At 39.3% G+C, this 23144-nt stretch overlaps 1 protein-coding gene across 4 annotated transcripts in view; it reads right to left on the bottom strand.

Moving 5' to 3' along the window:
- CORIN (corin, serine peptidase) overlaps positions 1-23144 on the bottom strand; it is a 271199-nt gene that overhangs the window by 40480 nt on the left and 207575 nt on the right. For all 4 annotated transcript variants that reach the window (XM_025386551.1, XM_025386553.1, XM_025386552.1 and 1 more), the window contains 4 exons: positions 20300-20407; positions 11879-11992; positions 9880-9990; positions 8654-8783 (listed from right to left, as the gene is read on the bottom strand). In XM_025386551.1, the coding sequence (XP_025242336.1) occupies positions 8654-8783; positions 9880-9990; positions 11879-11992; positions 20300-20407 (463 nt within the window). The remainder of the gene's footprint in view (positions 1-8653; positions 8784-9879; positions 9991-11878; positions 11993-20299; positions 20408-23144) is intronic.

Below are 23144 nucleotides of genomic sequence, written 5' to 3'. Positions count from 1 at the left end.
GAGCTGGTACCATTCCTTCTGAAATCAATCAATAGAAAAAGAGGGAATCCTCCCTAACTCATTTTATGAGGCCAACATCATCCTGATACCAAAGCCTGGCAGAGACACAACAAAAAAAGAGAATTTTAGACCAATATCCCTGATGAACATCGATGCAAAAATCCTCAATAAAATACTGGCAAGCCGCATCCAGCAGCACATCCAAAAGCTTATCCAGCATGATCAAGTGGGCTTCATCCCTGGGATGCAAGGCTGGTTCAACATATGCCAATCAATAAATGTAATCCAGCATATAAATACAACAAAAGACAAAAACCACATGATTATCTCAATAGATGCAGAAAAGGCCTTTGACAAAATTCAACAGCCCTTCATGCTAAAAACGCTCAATAAATTCGGTATTGATGGAAGGTATCTCAAAATAATAAGAGCTATTTATGACAAACCCACAGCCAATATCATACTGAATGGGCAAAAACTGGAAAAATTCCCTTTGAAAACTGGCACAAGACAAAGATGCCCTCTCTCACCACTCCTATTCAACATAGTGTTGGAAGTTCTGGCTAGGGCAATCAGGCAAGACAAAGAAATCAAGGGTATTCAGTTAGGAAAAGAAGTCAAATTGTCCCTGTTTGCAGATGACATGATTGTAGATTTAGAAAACCCCATTGTCTCAGCCCAAAATCTCCTTAAGCTGATAAGAAACTTCAGCAAAGTCTCAGGATACAAAATTAATGTGCAAAAATCACAAGCATTCTTAAACACCAGTAACAGACAGACAGAGAGCCAAATCATGAATGAACTTCCATTCACAATTGCTTCAAAGAGAATAAAATACCTAGGAATCCAACTTACAAGGGATGTAAAGGACCTCTTCAAGGAGAACTACAAACCACTGCTCAGTGAAATAAAAGAGGACACGAACAAATGGAAGAACATACCATGCTCATGGATAGGAAGAATTAATATCGTGAAAATGGCCATACCGCCCAAGGTAATTTATAGATTCAATGCCATCCCCATCAAGCTACCAATGAGTTTCTTCACAGAATTGGAAAAAACTGCTTTAAAGTTCATATGGAACCAAAGAAGAGCCCACATTGCCAAGACAATCCTAAGTCAAAAGAACAAAGCTGGAGGCATCATGCTACCTGACTTCAAACTATACTACAAGGCTACAGTAACCAAAACAGCATGGTACTGGTACCAAAACAGAGATATAGACCAATGGAACAGAACAGAGGCCTCAGAAATAATACCACACATCTACAGCCATCTGATCTTTGACAAACCTCAGAGAAACAAGAAATGGGGAAAGGATTCTCTATTTAATAAATGGTGCTGGGAAAATTGGCTAGCCATAAGTAGAAAGCTGAAACTGGATCCTTTTCTTACTCCTTATACAAAAATTAATTCAAGATGGATTAGAGACTTAAATGTTAGACCTAATACCATAAAAACCCTAGAAGAAAACCTAGGTAATACCATTCAGGACATAGGCATGGGCAAGGACTTCATGTCTAAAACAACAAAAGCAATGGCAACAAAAGCCAAAATTGACAAATGGGATCTCATTAAACTAAAGAGCTTCTGCACAGCAAAAGAAACTACCATCAGAGTGAACAGGCAACCTACAGAATGGGAGAACATTTTTGCAATCTACTCATCTGACAAAGGGCTAATATCCAGAACCTACAAAGAACTCAAACAAATTTACAAGAAAGAAACAAACAACCCCATCAAAAAGTGGGCAAAGGATATGAACAGACATTTCTCAAAAGAAGACATTCATACAGCCAACAGACACATGAAAAAATGCTCATCATCACTGGCCATCAGAGAAATGCAAATCAAAACCACAATGAGATACCATCTCACACCAGTTAGAATGGCAATCATTAAAAAGTCAGGAAACAACAGGTGCTGGAGAGGATGTGGAGAAATAGGAACACTTTTACACTGTTGGTGGGATTGTAAACTAGTTCAACCATTATGGAAAACAGTATGGTGATTCCTCAAGGATCTAGAGCTAGAAGTACCATACGACCCAGCCATCCCATTACTGGGTATATACCCAAAGGATTATAAATCATGCTGCTTTAAAGACACATGCACACGTATGTTTATTGCTGCACTATTCACAATAGCAAAGACTTGGAATCAACCCAAATGTCCATCAGTGACAGACTGGATTAAGAAAATGTGGCACATATATACCATGGAATACTATGCAGCCATAAAAAAACGATGAGTTTGTGTCCTTTGTAGGGACATGGATGCAGCTGGAAACCATCATTCTCAGCAAACTATCACAAGAACAGAAAACCAAACACCGCATGTTCTCACTCATAGGTGGGAACTGAACAATGAGATCACTTGGACTCAGGAAGGGGAACATCACACACCGGGGCCTATCATGGGAAGGGGGAAGAGGGGAGGGATTGCATTGGGAGGTATACCTGATTTAAATGACTAGTTGATGGGTGCTGACGAGTTGATGGGTGCAGCACACCAACATGGCACAAGTATCCATATGTAACAAACCTGCACGTTATGCACATGTACCCTAGAACTTAAAGTATAATAATAATAATAATAATAAATAATAATAATAATAATAGAAGCCCTCTTTGGTCAACTCCTGATGGATTATTCAAGTTATAAATCACGTTCTTATTTACCCAGGATCCATTCAGATCATGTCCAAGACAATGCTGCAACCATGGTGATGAGTGGGAATAAATTTTTGGAGGAAGTTGAAGTGTAAACCCTTATACCAGGGATTATTAGGGACTAGTAGGTCATATAATAGAAGCTGTCTTTGTGGTTTTGCCCAGATACAGAAACATGCTTTGAAAAGAATGTTTGACCAACTTCTATTGACCAACACTAAAAGATCAGGGCATAAAATCAAATTGCAACTAACTCCATAAAAGCATTTTTGCCAAAATCATAGGGCCCAGACACACTGTTTCCCAATCATCTAACTTTAGATACAGCTTGTGGAGCCCAGATATATAAAGAGTCACATTTCCCTTAGACTAACTCACTCAAATACCAGATGTTACAACTGAGCATTTGGCAAATATCAGAAGGCAGTCTAAACTCTGATTTGTATCATCAATTAATTAAATGCCCATAAGTTTTTTGATACTGAACATGCAGGTACCAAAGTCAATATGCTGTTAATGTGGTTTGGCTGTGTCCCCACCCAAATCTCATCTTGAATTGTAACTCCTACAATTTCCACATGTCATGGGAGGAACCTGGTAGGAGGTGATTGAATTATGGGGGCAGGTCTTCCTGTGCTGTTCTCATGATAGTGAATGAGTTTCAGGAGATCTGACAGTTTTAAAAATGGGAGTTTCCCTGCACAAGCTCTCTCTTTTTTGTGTGCTGCCATCCACGTGAGATGTGAGTTGCTCCTTCTTACCTTCTGCCATGATTGTGAGGCCTCCACAGCCATGTGGAACTGTAAGTCCATTAAACCTCTTTTTTTCTTCCCAGTCTCAGGAATGTCTTTATCAGTAGTGTGAAAATGGACTAATACAGTAAATTGGTACCAGTAGAGTGGGGTGCTGCTATAGATACGCAAAAATATGGAAGCAACTTTGGAACTGGGTAACAGGGAGAGGTTGGAAAAGTTTGGAGGGCTGAGAAGAAGACAGGAAAATGTAGGAAAGTTTGGAACTCCCTAGAAACGAGTTGAATGACTTTGATCAAAATGCTGATAGCAATATGGACAATAAAGTCCATGCTGAGGTGGTCTCAGAAGGAAATGAGGAACTTGTTGGGAACCAGAGCAAAGGTGATTCTTGTTATATTTTACTAAAGAGAGTGGTGGTATTTTGCCCTGCCCTAGAGATCTGTGGAACTTTGAACTTGACAGATGATTTAGGGTATCTGGTAGAAGACATTTCTATTTTTTTTTTTTTTTTAGAAGACATTTCTAAACAGCAAAGCATTCAAGAGGTGACTTGGGTGCTGTTAAAGGCATTCAGTGTTATAAGGGAAGTAGAGCATAAAAGTTAGGAAAATTTGCAGCCTGACAATGCAATAGAAAAGAAAATACCATTTTCTGAGGAGAAATTCAAGCTTGCTGCAGAATTTGCAAAAGTAATGAGGAGCAGAATGTTAATCCCCAAGACAATGGGGAAATGTCTTCAGGACATGTCAGAGGTCTTCACGGCAGCCCCTCCCATTACAGGTCCAGACGCCTAGGAGAAAAATGTGGTTTCGTGGACTGGGACCAGGGTCCTTGTGCTGCGTGCAGCCTAGGGACTTGGTGCTGTGTCCCAGCTGTGCCAGATATGACTAAAAGGGGCCAAGGTACAACTCAGGCTGTTGCTTCAGAGGGTGGAAGCCCCAAGCATTGGCAACTTCCGCAGGGTGCAAGTTGAGCCTGCAAGTGCACAGAAGTCAAGAATCAGGATTTGGGAGCCTCTGCCTAGATTTCAGAGGATGTATGGAAATGCATGGATGCCCAGAGAGAAGTTTGCTGCAGAGGTGGGGCCCTCATGGAGAACCTCTGCTAGGCAGTGTGGAAGGCAAATGTGGGGTCAGAGTCCCCACAAAGAATTCCTACTGGGGCACAGCCTAGTGGAGCTGTGAGAAGAGGGCCACCATCCTCAAGACCCCAGAATGGTAGATCCACTGACAGCTTATACCATGTGCCTGGAAAAGCCTCAGACACTCCATACCAGCCCATGAAAGCAGCCAGGAGGGAGGCTGTACCCTGCAAAGCCACAGGGGCAGAGCTGCCCAAGACCATGGGAACCCACCTTTTGCATCAGCGTGATCCAGATGCAAGACATGGAGTCAAAAGAGATCATTTTGGAGTTTTAAGATTTGACTGCCCTGCTGGATTTCAGACTTGCATAGGGCCTGTAGTCCCCTTGTTTTGGCCAATTTCTCCCACTTGGAATGACTATATTTACACAATGCCTGTACCCCCACTGTGTCTAGGAAACTAACTTGCTTTTGATTTTACAGGCTCATAGATGGAAGAGATTTGCCTTATCTTAGATGAGACATCAGACTGTGGACTCTTGAGTTAATGCTGAAATGTGTTAAGACTTTGGGGGACTATTGGGAAGGCATGATTGGTTTTGAATTGTGAGGACATGAGATTTGGGAGGGGCCAGGGGCAGAATGATATGGTTTGGCTGTGTCTCCACCCAAATCTCATCTCGAATTGTAACTCATGGGGGCAGGTCTTTCCTGTGCTGTCCTCATGATAGTGAATAAGTTTCACAAGATCTGATGGTTTTAAAAATGGTAGTTTCCCCACACAAGCTCTCTCTTTTTTGTGTGCCACCATACACGTGAGATGTGACTTGCTTCTCCTTGCCTTCCGCCATGACTATGAGGCCTCCCCAGCTCTGTGGAACTGTTAAGTCCATTTAACTTCTTTTTCTTCCCAGTCTCTGGTACAATCTTAATTAGCAGCATGAAAGTGGACTAATACAGCTGTCACAAGTATTTAGGGGCTTCATTTATACATTTTTCTAATCAAATGGCCATCATACTTCCAATCTGGGCTGAACTCTTGAGATATCAACAGATGAAAGCAAAAAGTTTTTCAAATTCAACAAAGAACTCTAAATCTTCTCATCCAGACAAGCACTGAGTTGAGAGCCTAGCATTTGAGAGTAAGACATGGAAGGTATAATTTGGGTCTAAAAAAATCCTAAGTGCAAGTGTTTTAAATCAACTGCCTCTATCAAGAAAGCATTTCAGTAGAATCCCTGCAACACATGAAATTTGGTAGACCTGCATTCTTGATAAATTCCCTCCAAAATATACCCCCTGAAGTAGATGAATGATCCACTTGGAATTAGGTTATGCTGGTTCTGGACCCTACATACACTACAATGCCATTCTCTATAAATGTTTACTGAATGAACTCATGAATGAATGAGTGATATAACAAATTTATACTATCAAGGTAAGATTAAAGTTTTATGTTTTTCTTGTATAATTTTAATAGAAATGCCATGTTCTATGCAATAAGTCTACACCATTCTCAGATGGCAAAATATCTGGACTTTTTTCTAACTTTGTGTTATTGGCTGTTCACCTACATGTCTTCCCTGCTCCATTATAAACTCTGACGATGTTATTCACTTTGCATCCTCGACCCAATGCCTAGTCCAGTACAAGGCCCATAAGCAGATACTCAAAAACAAAAAGGGAAGGGAAATACTGAACGGAATTAGTTGGGAGTTGCTTTTTAAACTTCAAATTTTTGATGCAGAATATGTCTGAATGTACAAAGGCAGGCTGGCATAAATTCCACTCCAGAAGCTAAGAAGGAACACCCATTCCCACTTCCCTCCTTTTGCAGCATAGGCCGATCATGGCCAGACAGACCCTTCTAGCAAGGACTGTGATCTGGAGGAAATGACTCAAAGGTGCAGGGTGACTTAGAGTTTATTTAAGTCATCGGTGGCAGAATTGTGAATTTGCAGCACAGCAGCTGGTCTCCAGAGACAGTGGTCACATGGCAGCTGCCTGAGCCTGTTCCCTCAGCAGGAAGCTAGCCTCATCTTGACCATTACCATCATGGCTAGCGTAGCCTGGCTCTCCAGATTTCTGTCAATTCATGAGCCACTCAAGTCAACTAAAGAGTAAACTTCAAGGCAACTAAAAAGTTCAAAAACTACTAGTACTCATTTCTTTAAAGGACTTATCACCACTTACCCATTTTTCCCATTAAATCAGTCAAATAATGGATATGGTTTTCCAACCACACCTCTATCTCATATTTTCCTAGCCCTTCTGTGAAATAAAATAATCTAAAATAAAAAATATCTGTATGTCTATTTGCATTTTATATATCTAAAGATATCTAAAATATTATATTGAAGTATCAATTTCCAACTATGTTGAGAAAATAGAGCAAATGGAGTACATATTTTTTTAAAAATCCAGTGTGCACACAATAGCCAAAGTTGGGAATAATCCAGATATGTGAATGGATAAACAAAATGTATATCCATTTAATGGCATATTATTCAGTCACAAGCAGGAAGTAAGTACTGGTACATGCTACAAGACAGATGATTGAAAATGTGCTAAGTGAAAGAAACCAGATGAAAAGGCTACATGTTGTATATTTCCATTTATATTAAAATATCCAGAATAGGCCAATTTATAGAGGCAGAAAGCAGATTAGTGGTTCCCTGGGTCTGTGGGTATGAGAAAATGGAAAGTAACTGCCTAGTGAGTACATAGTTTCCTTTTGGGATAATAAAAGTGTTCTAAAACAAATAGTGGTGATGGTTGCACAACATTGTGAATAAAATAAATGCCACTGAATTATACACTTTAAAGTGGTTAAATGGTGAATTTTATGTATGTGCATTTTAACACAATAAAAACTCTAATATGCAAATATGTAGAAGAAACATAAAGAAGCATATTTTAAAACAGAAACCTATCTATTTACAATAGAACAGCTATGTTCAGGGTGGCTTGTCAAAAGAACTTTCTGGTTGTAAAATCTTTGCAGTTCCAACCTTATACTTTGCAAATAAAACCTTGTATATATAACGTTTTATCGAGAAGAAAGATGCTTCATAACCATATGCAAAAGATTTTTCATTTATCTCTGAACACAAGCATATCCTATTTCATTTAGACACAATAATGAAGTTGTAAAAATGAAGTCTAATTTAATAGATCTTGGCAAATACAATTTTCCACTCTCGTAAAGTTTAAGGTTCCTTTATTATAAATGAGCATCGGTTATTCAATTCCTAAAGATGTGGGTCTTTTCAGGGGAGAAGTGGACTCAAGATGTTGGGAGCTACATATTAGTAATTATTTGAACTAGGATAACAAAAATGTGCTGCTAGTTGCTATCCCATAACTGAATGACTCATTATTGTAAAACCGTTTCAATTTTGTTCAGTGGATCTTAGGAAATGGCATTTACTCAATTTTTTATTTAGTCTAGAATTTTAGAACTCCTTTGTCTTCAATTTCTCTAATTTCTACATTTCCCCCAAATCTCAAATATATCGATGGTAAAAGAAATACTTACATATTCTAAGACCCCAAAAGTTATTGCTTTCCATCCCCAATGGAACTGAAAAAGAAAAACCTCACAAAATAGCAAGCATCTAACTTTCAAAGGATCCATTTCAGTACATCTGTATCAAAGCCAGAGTGAATCTTTTCATTCTACTGAGAAGCGAATATACTGAACTATTTCTTGATTTACATTTACTGCCTTACTTAGAGTAAACAGAAATGCCAGCAACTTCAACTTCTTTAAAAATGTGTTGCTTAAGAAGAAATTTTCAATAATCTCTTGGGGGAAAATTACAAGATTTTTTCATCCAGATTTCTCAAAGGAAATGATCATAATGCTTTTATAAATAATGAAAGCATTTCATTTCAGAAGTACTTAAAATACAATTACTTCATTTACTTTTAGAGACTCCATCAAAGTACGTTTCCAGCGCACACTCCTCAGGGCAGGTGCCTGTAATTAAATGTGGTCCTCTCACCTGATTCATTTCCTGGGTTTTGAAGTACTCTTTGTTCGAGAGCACTAACTCTCTATGCATCCATAAGGAAGATATTACTGCCAAGTTCCATGAAGCTTTCTGAGAAATTCATCAGTGCTACAAACTACTGACCTTACCCTAAACCCATCTGCTTGCAGGCCAACTGACTGAACATCTCCTGCCAGCCATCTGCACACACATGGTGTTCTGTGGCAGCTCTGTGAACCATCAGAAAGGAAGAGGAGTTCACATTTATAGAGAGGGTCACTAGGGAAAGAAAAGACAGGGGAAACCCTAATTAAAAACATTTCTTCCCATGGAAGCACATCACTTTACATGCCTCTGCTTCATTGGCATACATTCATTTTTATTTTTTTTCATTAACCATTTGATGTGTACCTACCCTGTGCAAATCACGGCCTTCAGTGTGCTAGAGGGCTAAAAAAAAATGAATTAGAAATGTTCTCTACCCTCAAAGAACCGTAGACTCTAATGAAAGAGACAGGCAGTTCTTAACTTTTCTTGATGAGTCAGAAGACAGCCAGAGCCAGGCCTCATCCCATGAGTTAACCAGGATTTGCATAATTACAAGAAGTGAGTTGTAAATCCATTTCTATCATTTCCTTCAAGAAAGCATATGAGAATGCAAGTGCGTGAGAGGGATGCAAATTTAGGATTAATGTGGTATATGTGTTAATTCCTATTATATAAAGGAGCATCCTCTGTACTTAACCAGCCTCAGAGCACTTATGAAACGCTGCACAATTGATGACAACACACATGAGAATCGTGATTTGGCTGGTTGATGCAAAGGACTGAGAAAGAGCTGAGCGAATGGAAGGAGTGATGAGTGCGGGATGAGGAAATTAATCAAACTCAAGATCACAAACTGCAACACTGGAGGTGCTGGTAGGAGATGTCTTTAATTCCTGTCTGTGTAAGGAGCTAGATAGTTAGAAGTCTTGGACTTAGAGAGTGTAGGGAAGGCAGAGGGGCCACTTGACTATTCTATTCTAGTAGGTATAGATGACAAAAGATTGGCAGATTATCATTAAATTTATTGAAGTTGGGTTTTAATGAATAATTTTTAAATCCTATTCCAGCAATTATATGATTACAACATTTTGAACAGAAAATGTTTTTCCCTATAATATAAATATTTCAAATAGTGAAGTAGCTTGGTGGGGAAATTTTCTGTGAGTTGGAAATAACGCACATAGATCACCACTATCAGCTTTTATAACAGTAAAACAAAATAGATGAACTTGGCCAGTAAAATCCAGGAAGTAATTTAGGATTCATTTAGCTTCAGTGGCTGACAGGCCTGAGAGAGTACAACAGATGGCAGAAACAAGTAGCTCACCACAGTCCCATTCATCTGAACTGTCTGAGCAGTCGGCTTCACCGTCACACCACAGGTTACGTGACACACATGCATGGTTTGCACATTCCAGCTCATCATCTTGGCAAAATGCTGGCATGGGGAACAAAAAGTGAGAAGGAAAACATTTTAGAAATAAATGTGATTACCACTAACATGCACATCTTCATGTGCCAGTAGAAGCATGGAAAGAAAAAGTATGTGATCGCGATCGCTGAGACTTCCAAACGGACATGAAAACAGTATAAACAGAATTTGTAAAATATTATTTAATAGACATCAATACACACAAAGAGCATTTAAACAGAATTACTACGTTCAAGTGACTCAATGTTCTGATTCTAACAATCAGACTGAATAAACGGTACTCACAGCAGCAGAAATACCCAAGATCAGAGAACGGGGTTAAAATCTGCATGAGCAGAGCATGAGGGATGAACAGACTGAAGCCACCTTAGAAAGAAAACAATCTCTGTCCACAGAGATGCATAATGGGTTTTTTTTTTTTTTTTTTTTTTTACATCTCTACTATTAAATGACTCTGTGAATCATACATAGTTCTCTTTTGAGTTTTAAAAATTATAGTAAATCTCTTTGATTGCCTACTTAACAACCATTTCCTTTCTTCCTCCTTTTTTTAAGGGAGCCCAATTTTGTTCAGACCCCCACACCCGCCATCCCCAGTTCCAAAGGAAGATCCTGATTAATTTAAGCTGGGCATGGCATTTTTCTGTCTACAGTTTGTTTGTTTGTTTGTTTTCTGAATACAATTAGTAGTCCAGGAGTAAACATATGCTCTGATATCATAGGCCTTGGCCTGTGGTTGTGTGACTGTGCTTCACAGGACAGCTCCTTCCCAAACTCTGCTGCTGTGCCATGTGCCCTAGTTGGGGACAGGAACAACCTGGAGAAAACAGCATCTTTTTTTTTTATTAGTTCTCCCTGAATGGTGCTTCTTTTTGCAGTTCAGCTGTTTGTAGCAAGTGTCTTTTCTAACTACACAAAGGCTCCTGACGGCTAGCTGTCACTCTGCCCAAAGTTGACCTGAGCGAATCCCTTAATGATATCTTGGAGATATGAACACGGTCCTTCCTCCTTCCAGGTGGACATGATCAAGGAAGCATGGTGCCCCAGGTGCCCATGGTAATGTCATCTTTCCACCATTGTGGGAGCCAGCCTGAGTTGAAACTGAACTGAAATCACAGACAAGGTACTAAACTGCCACATACAGCCTCAAGAGTCCATCCTACACTTGACTCTTTATATGATGATATAAAACATGTGATATATATATATATCTCATATATATATATATGAGATAATAAAAGATAAATGTCTTCATTGTCATTTCAATTTGGGCTTTTCTGTTTGTTTCTGTTTCATTTATCTATCTGTAGGTAAAACATCTTAAGAGACATAATTATTTTCCGGTTCTAAAAGCAATGGTCATTCATTTAGAAAATGTAGAAAAGAGAGAAAAGCACAAAAATTTAATAATTACACCACCCAAAGACTATAACTGTAAACTTTTAATTATGACTTTCTGATCTTTTTCTATGTGTGGATATATGTACTTTCGAAACTCAGGACAATAATGCACATAATACTGAATATTTTGTTTTATTCAACTAATGATATAAAATGAATCCAAGAGAAATTTTTCTTCTCTAATCTAATTTTAATATTTGCATATTATTTTCTTGTACGGTTGTAGTTTATGTTCCCTATTTTTGGATATTTGGAGGTATTTTAATTTTCCCATACTATAAATAATGCCAGAAGAATATTACAGTGTATATATTTTACACATATTTAGTTGGCTTCTTAGAATATGTATTTACAAGTGGAGTTTGATCAAAAGATGTGACAATACTAAAAGATTTGTATGGATACTTACACATTTTTGGCTTGTATTCAAAATGAGACTTAACTGGTGTTTAAAATAAAAATGCTGTGTTGACAAATTCGCATAAGCACTTACAGCAGTTTTTTTCATCCATGTAATCAGGGCAGTCTGGGAACCCATCGCAGATGACTGTGTGCTTCAAACATTGTTTATTGGATGGACATTCCCAAAGATCTCTCTCTTTACAACCTAGACGGAAGAAAAGGTTATTTGCAATAGACGTGGAGTTGAAAATAATGATAAATTCAATTAATGTAGAAAAACTACACTATAAAGGCATGATGTCGGCTGGGCGCAGTGGCTCATGCCTGTAATCCCAGCACTTTGGGAGGCCGAGGTGGGCGGATCACAAGGTCAGGAGATCGAGACCATCCTGGCTAACACGGTGAAACCCCGTCTCTATTAAAAATACGAAAAAATTAGCCAGGCTTGGTGGCATGTGCCTGTACTCTGGAGGCTGAGGCAGGAGAATCACTTGAACCTGGGAGGCGGAGGTTGCAGTGAGCCAAGATCATGCCACTGCACTACAGTCTGGGCAGAGCGAGACTTTGTCTCAAAAAAAAAAAAAAGCATAATGTCTTTTTTCTTAAAAAGTTTTGACCCCTGAATACCATGAATAATATAATTTTAAAAGTAGAAATACCCAATAATATTCATATTATAATATAAATTGTATAGCTGACCTAACAGAAGATCAAAAGTGACATACGGGGCCAGGCATAGTGACTCATGCCTGTAATCCCAGCACTTCAGGAGGCTGACGTGGGCGGATCACTTGAGCTCAGGAGTTGGAGACCAGCACGGCCAAGATGGTGAAACCCTATCTCTACTAAAAAATACAATAATTAGCCAGGCGTGGCGGTGTGTGCCTGTAATCCCAGCTACTTGGGAGGCTAAGGCAGGAGAATCATTTGAACTTGGGAGGTGGGGGTTGCAGTAAGCTGAGATTGCACTACTGCTCTCCAGCCTGGGTGACAGAGCAAGACTCTGTCTCAACAAAAAGAAAAAAAAAAGTGACATAGGGGACATGGAGAAAAAATTTAAAACCATACATTAACATTCATCTTTAGCTGTTCCTTTTTCTTTCTGAGTGAAATTGTTGTCAATGCATAAGATTTATCTATAAAATAATATTATGCTTTTAAGCAAATATGCCAAAGTCTAGTGATCTAAATGCATGTCACCTTAAAATGTAATTTCATTCTACAAATCAGGAGGCCATCTGTTTTTTTAGCAAAAGAGGCTCCTTCTATGCCAAACAAAACTAGTTTAAGAACCAGGTACAAAAGCTATTACTTTATGGTAGTCAGACATCTAAAGTTGGAAACTTCATCAATTAGTAAGAGAAATGAATATAATTTGCACATTAATGTAATAACTTGAACTGTAATTTGCCTATGAAATAGCAAGCACTTGTGATGTATTTAATAAATACCATTGATGATTCATGTGCAGTGCATTTCATATGCCTGCTAAAGTCTGACAAGAGTCTAATATGTTTTGTCATTCTGGTCAGATCCCTGGCCCAGGTCAGGCCGTGAAGTACATGAAGGAAGAGACAATGTGGCAAAAAAATTTGAGTACCTTCCACTCCCTTGGCGAGAACAATGGCTAGCATGTGGCAGGCCCTCAATACGTGTGTGTTTTAAGTAGAACTTCATTTCATGTAAGGAAAAAAATGTCTCTGGCTCCCAGGAAAATATAATTTATTTTAAGGTCAGTGAAATGCAAAGCAGTGATCAAATAAGAAGTTTCTTCAAGAATGTTATTGTTCATCTGACCTACTACAAATGAGTCAGATACATTTTGTAGATGATTGACTCAGGTTTCTTGAAATCCATTATAAGAAAAAAATTGGTTTTCAAAATTTTCACTAAAAACAATTATAAAAATAAGTGACCCAAAATGCTTACTATAAGCTAAAATTAGATTTAGTGTGTTTCATCATCCAAAGATATAGGAAATAAATAATGAGAGTCTTTCACTGGCTGATAATCTGGAGTGGTCTTAGGCCCAGGGACATCCATTCCAAGAATTCCCAGGGACATTATTTAGAGTTTTCAGCTAGTAGAGGATCCAGACAGCATCTGAAAAGTTCTGACAATAAGAGTCTCCTGAGTTTTGAGAAAGAGCCTGAAATCTGTCCTCTGTGACCCAGCTCCTGCCAAATGCTACAGTCTGCTCATTCTACCAGAGAGCAAAAGACATCAAAAAAGAGGGCTCAACACTCCATGCATGGTGCTGACCCTTCTCCAGAGCTGCTCCTTTGCTCACAAAACACACCACTTGCTAATAGAGAATGAAATAAAATAGCATGAGTTTTTCTGACGATTCCCAAGGCACATTCTTCTTACCAAGGCACATTCTTCTTAAGACTACAAGGAAGAACTTTGACATTTGGAACGAGATGATGAAATACCACATAAATAGATCATCTGGGACAGAAGGCCCCCTACAGTGTATCCTCACAAATAATAATAATTATGATAATGAGATAACATGTATTATCCACTATGTATCCACATTCTAGATATTAGCTTTAATTCTTAAAATAACCCTATAATGTCAGCATTATGCTCACCATTTTATAAGTGAGGAAACTAACATTTAGAGAAATGGAATCCCTCCACATCACAGCTCCACGGAGAAAGATCTGGATGAGATCCAGGTACAAGTCATTCATTGCAGTTCTTTGTAAGATGCGAACATGAAGTATGCATAAGGGGTAGGAGCAGTGGAAGCACAGCTTTAGAGTCAGGCAACTGGATTTGAATCCTAGTTCCAAATCTCACTAGCTGTGTGAGCTTGGGTAAGTTACTTAACTTCTCTAAACCTTGGTTTCCATAACATCTAAAATACAAATAATAATGCCTGCTTCATATGGTTGCTATAAACATTAAAGGAGTACTCCATACACATTCATTTTTTACCTCTCCATGTCTTCTCTTTTCTCATAAAAGTTTGCATAACATAATACCTCCTTTGTGGAGTTACAGTGAGCACAAAAGAAGTAGGATAAAAAGAGAGAGACATGAGTTACATGGGGAGACAGTATTATTTTGAGAAGGAACCACTTTCTTTGTAAAGTGACATTTTGGTGCAAATATGTTTTAAATTTATATTCTAAGAGGAAAACGATATGATTCCAAAAAAAATTAAAAACAGGCATGGATGGGATGGGCTGTTTAATGCAGCTGTAGGTTATGAAACCAAATAATTGTCGATGTCAGAATAATAACCTCCCCAGCACAGAGACAATAGCAACAATCAATAATTGAGGATACAGTGTTCCAAAAAAGTGATCAACTCATCTCAGTTTGCCAGGGATTTAACTGATTTGAGCATGACATATCCCTTGTTCCAAAAGATCCCCATCAGTCCCAGGTAAATCAGGTTGACTGGTCACACTAAGTGTGCTAAGCATTCATCTGGGTTTTTTGCTTACTCTGTCTCTCATTTTCACAAAAACTCTGTGAAACAGGCTGCCCTGACAGAGGCAGTCTCCTCCCCCCACTCCGCCCCTAAATGGAATACCTTGTTTCTCTATAAAAACAGTTGTCATTACAAATAAAGTCAGCAAATCGACTTAAAGCAGATGCTTTTTGTTCTGTAAGAATCTCTTAGCTATGCAACTATAGAGTAAGTAGGTCCACTCATCCTCTTGAGTTGAGCTGCATGAAATTGTTAAATTCTCACCCTTCGGAGTGGAACCACTCACAAGGAGGAAGGAGACAAGGTAATACTGCATTGGCAAAGGCTGGAACAGTCTGGACTGAGCCATCCTGGACCAGCGTCTGCCCCAGGAAGTGGCTGTGGACGTGACCTTGGAGCAGATCATAGGAGCTGCAACAGCCAGAGTATAGGCCTAACAGGTGTGAAGAGTCTTCTACAGCATGCAGGATCCTGGACAACAGTGCCCCTTCCCTCAAGGCATGGCTGCAAAGGGCTCTGCCTCTGCACCTGCTATAGCTGCTGGAACAGAGGACCTGCCTCCCACTGTGGTCCAGGCCTGACTATCAGGGGAGCAATACCAGCACAGGCCAACCAGCCACCATCCAGCTAGAAAGTCGCAGCAGCCTACCCAATTCCTGAGTCACTTCCTGCTTTTAGCAGTGCCATTTTTATGGCATGCTCTTCACATATGGGTGGCCCAGTCTCCTGTGAAAGAGGCAGGATGAAGGAATGGATGGGACTTCAAACTGCATGGCTCTAATCCTAAAAAGAGAGAATATCCAACTCAAAACCAACACTATCTCCAGGAAAAGACACTATCCATCTACCTGAGTTTACTGTGTGAGCCAGGGACCTCGCCCAGCCCATGCTTTAGCCTGACAGGCCAGCCCACTCTCTTTTGCCATAAACAGCTGTCAGAAACAAGGCTATGCTAGACAGGACTCCTTCCCTCAAGGGAGACTGCTGGGGCAGCCTTTGAAAGGAATTGCCTCCTGATTTCCCACCGCCACAGCAGGTGAGTTCCTGGTTATTGTCTTCTGAGATTGAACACGGCATGTTATAAGCATTCCAAGCTGTGGGAGATAACGTGGGTGTTCTCTGCATCTTACCCAGAGAAGTAAAGTGACTGGCCAAATGTCACACAGCCTCTAAGGCTAAGTCAGGATGTAAATTCAGGTCTAAGTCTATGCAGGACACTCTGCCATTCCAGTCTGCCTTCCCAAGACACCACAGAAGACAATGAAACAGTTAACCAAGTATCTAAAGGGAAGGAGAAAATGTGTCCCTTAACATGGAAAATTAAACCCTACTGAGTGATGAGAAATCAATCCTGAAAATTCATCCTGAAAGCACATTTTTGGATATGCCAAAGCTATGGACATAATGACTCTCACTCTTCTGCCAGCTACAGAGCAAAGAGTGGTCTCCTCCCCAAACAAAGAGACACAAAAGCATAGAGGCTGATGGTATTTGGAGTGTTAAGAAAGCCAGTTAAGCCCTTCTGTGAGACAACTCATAGAAATGCTATCCACAAATCCAAAAAGAAAACATACCTTTTGGAAACCCTTTGAAATCAAGCTGTAAAACCCATAAATATCAGAGTCAGATCTTCTAATACAACCTAAGGGGATTCTGACTCAGAGAAATGGCTCAGGTTATATTTAAAGGTTTTATTTTATTTAAGATCAAGAGGAGACCAAAGATAGGTGAAGAACTGGTTTTTTACTCATCTGACGATAAACAGAAAGTCACTTAATGACACTCAGACATTTGTATTGCTGTCAATCTTTTCTCCATATGATGTATACTTTTTTACTTAGAATAGTGATCAGTTAGGAATTTTGATTCTGTGTTAGTGTAATAAAGGATTTTATTTTGACAGTCGATATAAAGCACCTGTTATAGCTACATTTTCATTTAATTGCTCCATTGGGAGTTGCTGTTTGCTTGCATCACAGCCCAGGTACCACCTGCTCTTGTAGCTGACCCAAATCGTGGAGGTAAAGTCTAGCGAGAGATAACCTCCGCTTCACACACTCAAAGCTATAGAGTCATATAAAAACTGAACAATATAATCTTTTTGTTGTTTTCCTTAGTTTTCCTTTCTTTGATGTCATTCTTGATCATTTATTTGCCCATGTCTTTCCCTCATGCTCCACTGCATGGCTATCGATGCTTGGAAAATGTTATGTTGAAAATAAACTCATGTATCAAGTTGCTAGTTTTGCAGGCAGCTCCATCTATATCATGTATGCTCAATTACTGACATACCATCAATCCTTAAGACAATGCAGTACTGACACAGTGCAGATTCTGCTCAGCATTCCCCTGTCTCTTAGACTTCCTTCCCATATTGGATTTGTATAATTCATCCCAACACTTGTTGAAATCTTTTCTAGTACTGACATTTTCAACTCTTGTTTACATCAGCAATTACACAATCAAAGCAACCTCAACAGTGAAAATCTACCACAAGAGCTGGAGATATTTAAAAACAATATTACTGATTGCTAAATTCTAATGCATATATTTTTAAAGTGTATTTATAAGCTAAGTGCTTTGGCTACCATGTTTCTCCATTACAAAAGCGCCAAAGAAACAAGTAGTAAAGTTAATTTCTCATACAATATTTATTTTATAACTGAGTTAAATAAGTATTGTTTTGAGGGGAAACTCAATAACCTTGTTGGAAATTCTGAGGGAGCTGCAGATCCATGACAATAAATAGTTAATTGTCCAATTATTGAGTACAGCTCAAACACTTAAGACCACAAGGGACAGAATAAGTCAGAAAGGCAAGAAGCTTCCGGTGAAACCCAGCTTCGCTGGAGCTGGTGCTTGCTTTACCGGATGGTGTGCCTATGCACATACGAAAACAGAAAGACAAACAGCAAGGAGGCAAACGGAAACAGATGACTTCCTATTAGTCCTCTGCTGAGCCTTCATCAACCTGACTTCCTTATTTGATCTGAAGTGGTGTGTCCTCCCAAATCACTGAACAAGTCCATTCAAATATATGCATGAGTCCCAAAGGGGAACAGAGTATGTAAAGTTTTCTATTGTTAGTCACTTTGGAAAACTTCTCATAAATTAGTACTGCTGGAGCAATTAATTTAACTCCAAAGGTATTATTTCTTACCCACTTTTAACTTTCCTTAACTAGAGCTCTCAATAGTGCTATCAATTATTTTTAGTTTTTGATAGGGATTAGACAATATACTCTATTATTTTGGTGTGCCTTTAATTGTGTGATTAAAATACTGGTGAAAACCAATTACTTAACTAGAAACCTGATATTTTAGGGTCATTTAAACCCTATACCAATACTATAGTACTTTCAATTTGTTTTTTGCAGAATATGTTCTAGAACTCAGAACTTTTTGTCTTGGTAAGGCTGTTTTGTTTTGTTTTTAACTAAGCTTTTGTATTTCTCAAATATTTAGTCCCCTACAACAAATTTAGGTCTAGCCACCCCAACAAAGTATCATGCAAAATCTTTGAACCATCTAAGATACTCTACTTTAAATTGCATCTCAAATACCATGACCCATCAAAGTCATAGTTAAGTGAACAAATCTAATACATTCTCAATAAATCACTTATATAAGGGATATTCAATGAGTTTTAATTTATTTCTTTACAAAAAAAAAAAAACACAAACAAGCAAACAACAGTAGCTTCTAAAAATACTGTACATTCCTCCATAATAAAATTACCCCAGTCATTGTACCATCATTCTGACAGCTGGGGTTTTCCAGAAGATGCACTCGTCCATATTTATAGGAGCTGAGAGGATTTCAGTTAATTGTTTCTGACATTTTGTCTAGACCAGAAGGGCAACGCTTAACATAGAAAATTCACTTAATGAAGCAAGGCAGTATTTCATACTTCAAAGGCCAAAAGAATGAAATGATTTCAAAAGATGTACTGCCTTATGTGTTTTTCATGACACAGTGTCAATTCGTCTTAAACAGGAAAGGCTAAATAACCAAACCATTCTATGAATAGATCTGCAATCATTTTGCTTTCCTCAAAAACACTGTTTATTAAAGGCCATTGTCTGACTTCTATTCCCTAATACACTGAGGTTACAAGTACAAAGATTTGCAGGGAAATATAATGAGAATTAAGTCCACTCAAATTACCATTGGGATTTACAGCTTTTCCACTGGCGATTTTGGAAATCAATGGCAGAAATGTCAAGATGAGTTTTATCCTTTGCCAACAGAGAACAAATAAGAGAGGACATGAAAATGAATCCCAATTAAACTGGGAATGATGGAGTCTGAACTCTGAATGTTGGCGTATGAACTCTGCCTTCGTGCATCTAGATGTCTGCTTAGCAACATGGGAAGTATACGCAAAGACACTATTATTCTGACTTTAAAACTGGTAACTGTTTTATAATTTAATAATAAAAATAATTCCTTACATTTGTGAGGTGCTTCTCCTTTTAATAAGTGTTTGCAAATATAGTCGTGCCCCTCCACCCTTATCTGCAGTTTCAGTTTCCACGGTTTCAGTTATCCCTGGTTAAGCATGGTCCAAAAAGGTTGGCATAGTACAATAAGATATTTTTTAAGAGAGAGAGAGAAACCACATTCCCATTACTTTTATTTCAGTATATTGTTATAATTGATCCATTTTATTATTGTTGTTGTTAATCTCTCATTGCGCCTAATTTATAAATTAAACTCTATCATAGGGACGTATGTGTAGGAAAAAGCATAGTACTGCATATATGGGGTTCCATACAATCTATGGTTTCAGGCATCCACTGGGTGTCTTGGAACGTAGCCCCACAAATAAGGGGGAGGAGTACTGTATGTATCAGGGTTATACAGAAGCGTAATTTAGAGGAAATCAAGAGTTAGGAAAAAGACTTAGAATATATGCCATAATGTTCAATAATTTAAGAAGTAAAGGCATTAGCATTCAATCCTAGTCCTACTATCAGTGAATAGTTTACATTTTTAACACAGTTTCTTATTCTATTCTAGTTAATGCTGTACATTCATGAAAAGTACCATTGCAAATACATACCACAGTTTTCCTCATCACTGTCATCATCACAGTCGGCCTGGCCATCACATCTTCTGGAAGCCAGAACACACCGTCCTGAGCGGCACTTGAAATGACTAGGTGAGCATTCTATTAAAAACAATATTACTGTTAAAGGGCTGAAAACCCAGAAACATCAGCTAATTTACGTATTTACATGTAGGATGTTGTCAAGGAGCTTTTACTGAAGATAAGAGTGGTCTCTTGCAAAGCAAAATAGCCATTTCACTTTGGCATTCTTCTGCCTACCAATCAGCATCTTTCTCCTTCATTCTTGGCCTCATCTCTCTAGATACGCAGTTTAACGTCTATGTATTCCAATGATTAATTCTCTTTCCAAATGGGACAATCCAACAATTGCCAGAGCCTAATATGCCTTGTGGAGTCAGTGCTCCTGACTACCTAGCAGCTCTCAATGTGTCAAAATCATTTGCACAGCCCCATCTTTCCACCTGGCCCACAATTCCATTTCTGTACTTAACGATCCTGTGTTGCTATGGTCCCCAAATGTTTTTTTACTTGAAGGAACCAAGGTTTAATGTTCACCTTTGCATTCAGAATCCCTAGTATAAAAGCATCCATACATAATGGGCTCTGTGAGTAAAGTACAGTTTAAGAAACACCAGAGTACTAATTAAACTTATCTCTGAGTTCATTATTTTTAATTTTAAAATGATTTTTTTTGAGGGGGAGATGGAGCAAGATGGCCAAATAGAAGCCTCCACTAAGTGTCCTTTATGCGGGAACACCAACCTGAACAACATCCACACAAAAAAGCACCTTCATAAGAACTAAAATTCATATGAGCAATCATAGTACCTGGTTTTAAATTCAGATAATTAAAAAAGGCACTGAAAAGGGTAGGAAAGACAATTTTGAATCACCAACACCACCCTTCCCCCATTCCCCAGCAAGAGCTGCGTAGTACAGAGAATCTGTGCACTTGTGGAGTGATTGTGGGACTTTGCATTGGAACTCAGTGGTGCCCTGTCACAGCAGAAAGCAATACCAGGCAGAGCTCAGCCAGTGCCCATGCATGGAGGGAGCATTTAGACCAACCCCAGCCAAAGGGGAATCACCCATCCCAGTGGTCAGAACTTAAGTTCTGGCAAGCCTTACCACCACAGGCTAAAGTGTTTGGGGGTCCTTAATAAATTTGAAAGGCAGTCTAGCCCACAAGGACTGCAATTTTTGGGCAAGTCCTGATGCTGTGCTGGGCTTGGAGACAGTGGACTTGGGGGCATGCAACCTAGTGCATGCCGCAGAGTGGCGAAGATAGTGCTTGTGCCACCCCTTTCCCAACCCCAGGCAGGCACAGCTCGCAGCTCAGAAAGAGACTCCTTTCTTCTGCTTGAGGACAGGATAGGTGAGAGTAAAGGGGACTTTGTCTTGTAACTTGGATATCAGCTTAGCCACAGTAGAATAGGGCATGAGGCAGAGTCCTGTCCAAGGCCCCCATTCCAGGCCCTAGCTTCCAGACAACATTTTTAGACCTATCTTCAACCAAAAGGGAACCCACTGACTTGAAGAAAAGGACCCAGTCCTGGCAAGATTAGTTACCAGCTGACTAAAGAGCCCTTGGGCCCTGAATTATCAGCAGCAGTACTCAGGCAGTACTTGTTGTGAGCCTTCGGTGAGACTGAAATGTGCTGGCTTCAGGTATGACTGAGCACATTCCCAGCTGTGATGGCTACAGGGAGAAACTCCTGCTTGAGAACAGGAGAGGGAAGGGTAAAATGAATTTTGTCTTGCAGCTTAGGTACCAGGCTCAGCCACAGCGGGGTAGAACATCAAGTGAATTCTTGGGGTCCCTAATTCTAAGCCCTGGCTCTTGGATGACATTTTTGGATGTGCCCTGAGTCAGAGGCCAGCCCACTGTCCTGAAATGAGAGTCCCAGGCCTGGCAGCATTCACCACAGGCTGACTGAAGAACCCTTGGGCCTTGAGTGAACTCTTGTGGTATGGTAGTACTTGTCATGGACCTGGGGTTGTAGTGATCATGAGGAGAGACCACTACCATTCTTCCATTACCTGTTTGTGGGAAGCGGAAGAGTGAGAACTTTGACTTGTGGCTTGGGTGCCAATACTGCAGAAATTCAAAGGATCATTAGAGGCTACTATGAGCAACTATATACGAATAAATTGGAAAACCTATGAGAGATTAATATATTCCTAGAAATATACAACCTACTAAGATTGACCATGAAGAAATCCAAAATCTGAAAAGAACAATAACAAGTAATGCTATTTAAGTAATAATTAAAAGTCTTTCAGCGGGGGGCGGGGGGGAAGCCTGTACCCAAAGGCTTCACTGCTGAACTTTGCCAAATATTTAAAGAAAAACTAGTACCAACTCTGCTTAAACTATTCCAAAAAATAGAGGAGGAGGGAATACATCCAAATTCATTCTATGAAGCCAGTATTACCCTGATACCAAAGTTAGACAAAGACACATCAAAAAAAGAAAACTACAAGTCAATCTCCTTGATGAACATTGACGTAAAAGTCCTCAAGAAAATACCAGCAAACTGAATTCAACAACACATTGAAAGGTCATTCATCATGACCATTTAGAATTTGGGTTTGTTTGTTTGTTTGTTTGTTTGTTTTCTTGAGATGGTTTCGCTCCTGTCGCCCAGGCTGAAGTGCAGTGGCATGATCTTGGCTCACTGCAGCCTCTGCCTCCCAGGTTCAAGCAATTCTCATGCCTCAGCCTTCCGAGTAGCTGGGATTACAGGTGCCCACCACCATTCCCAGTTAATTTTTGTATTTTTAGTAGAGACAGGTTTTTACCATGTTGGCCAGGCTGGTCTTGAACTCCCGACCT

Source organism: Theropithecus gelada, chromosome 5, assembly GCF_003255815.1.
Source record: "Theropithecus gelada isolate Dixy chromosome 5, Tgel_1.0, whole genome shotgun sequence".
In the NCBI taxonomy this organism is placed as follows: domain Eukaryota; kingdom Metazoa; phylum Chordata; class Mammalia; order Primates; family Cercopithecidae; genus Theropithecus; species Theropithecus gelada.
This window is presented reverse-complemented; position numbering and strand designations above follow the sequence as displayed.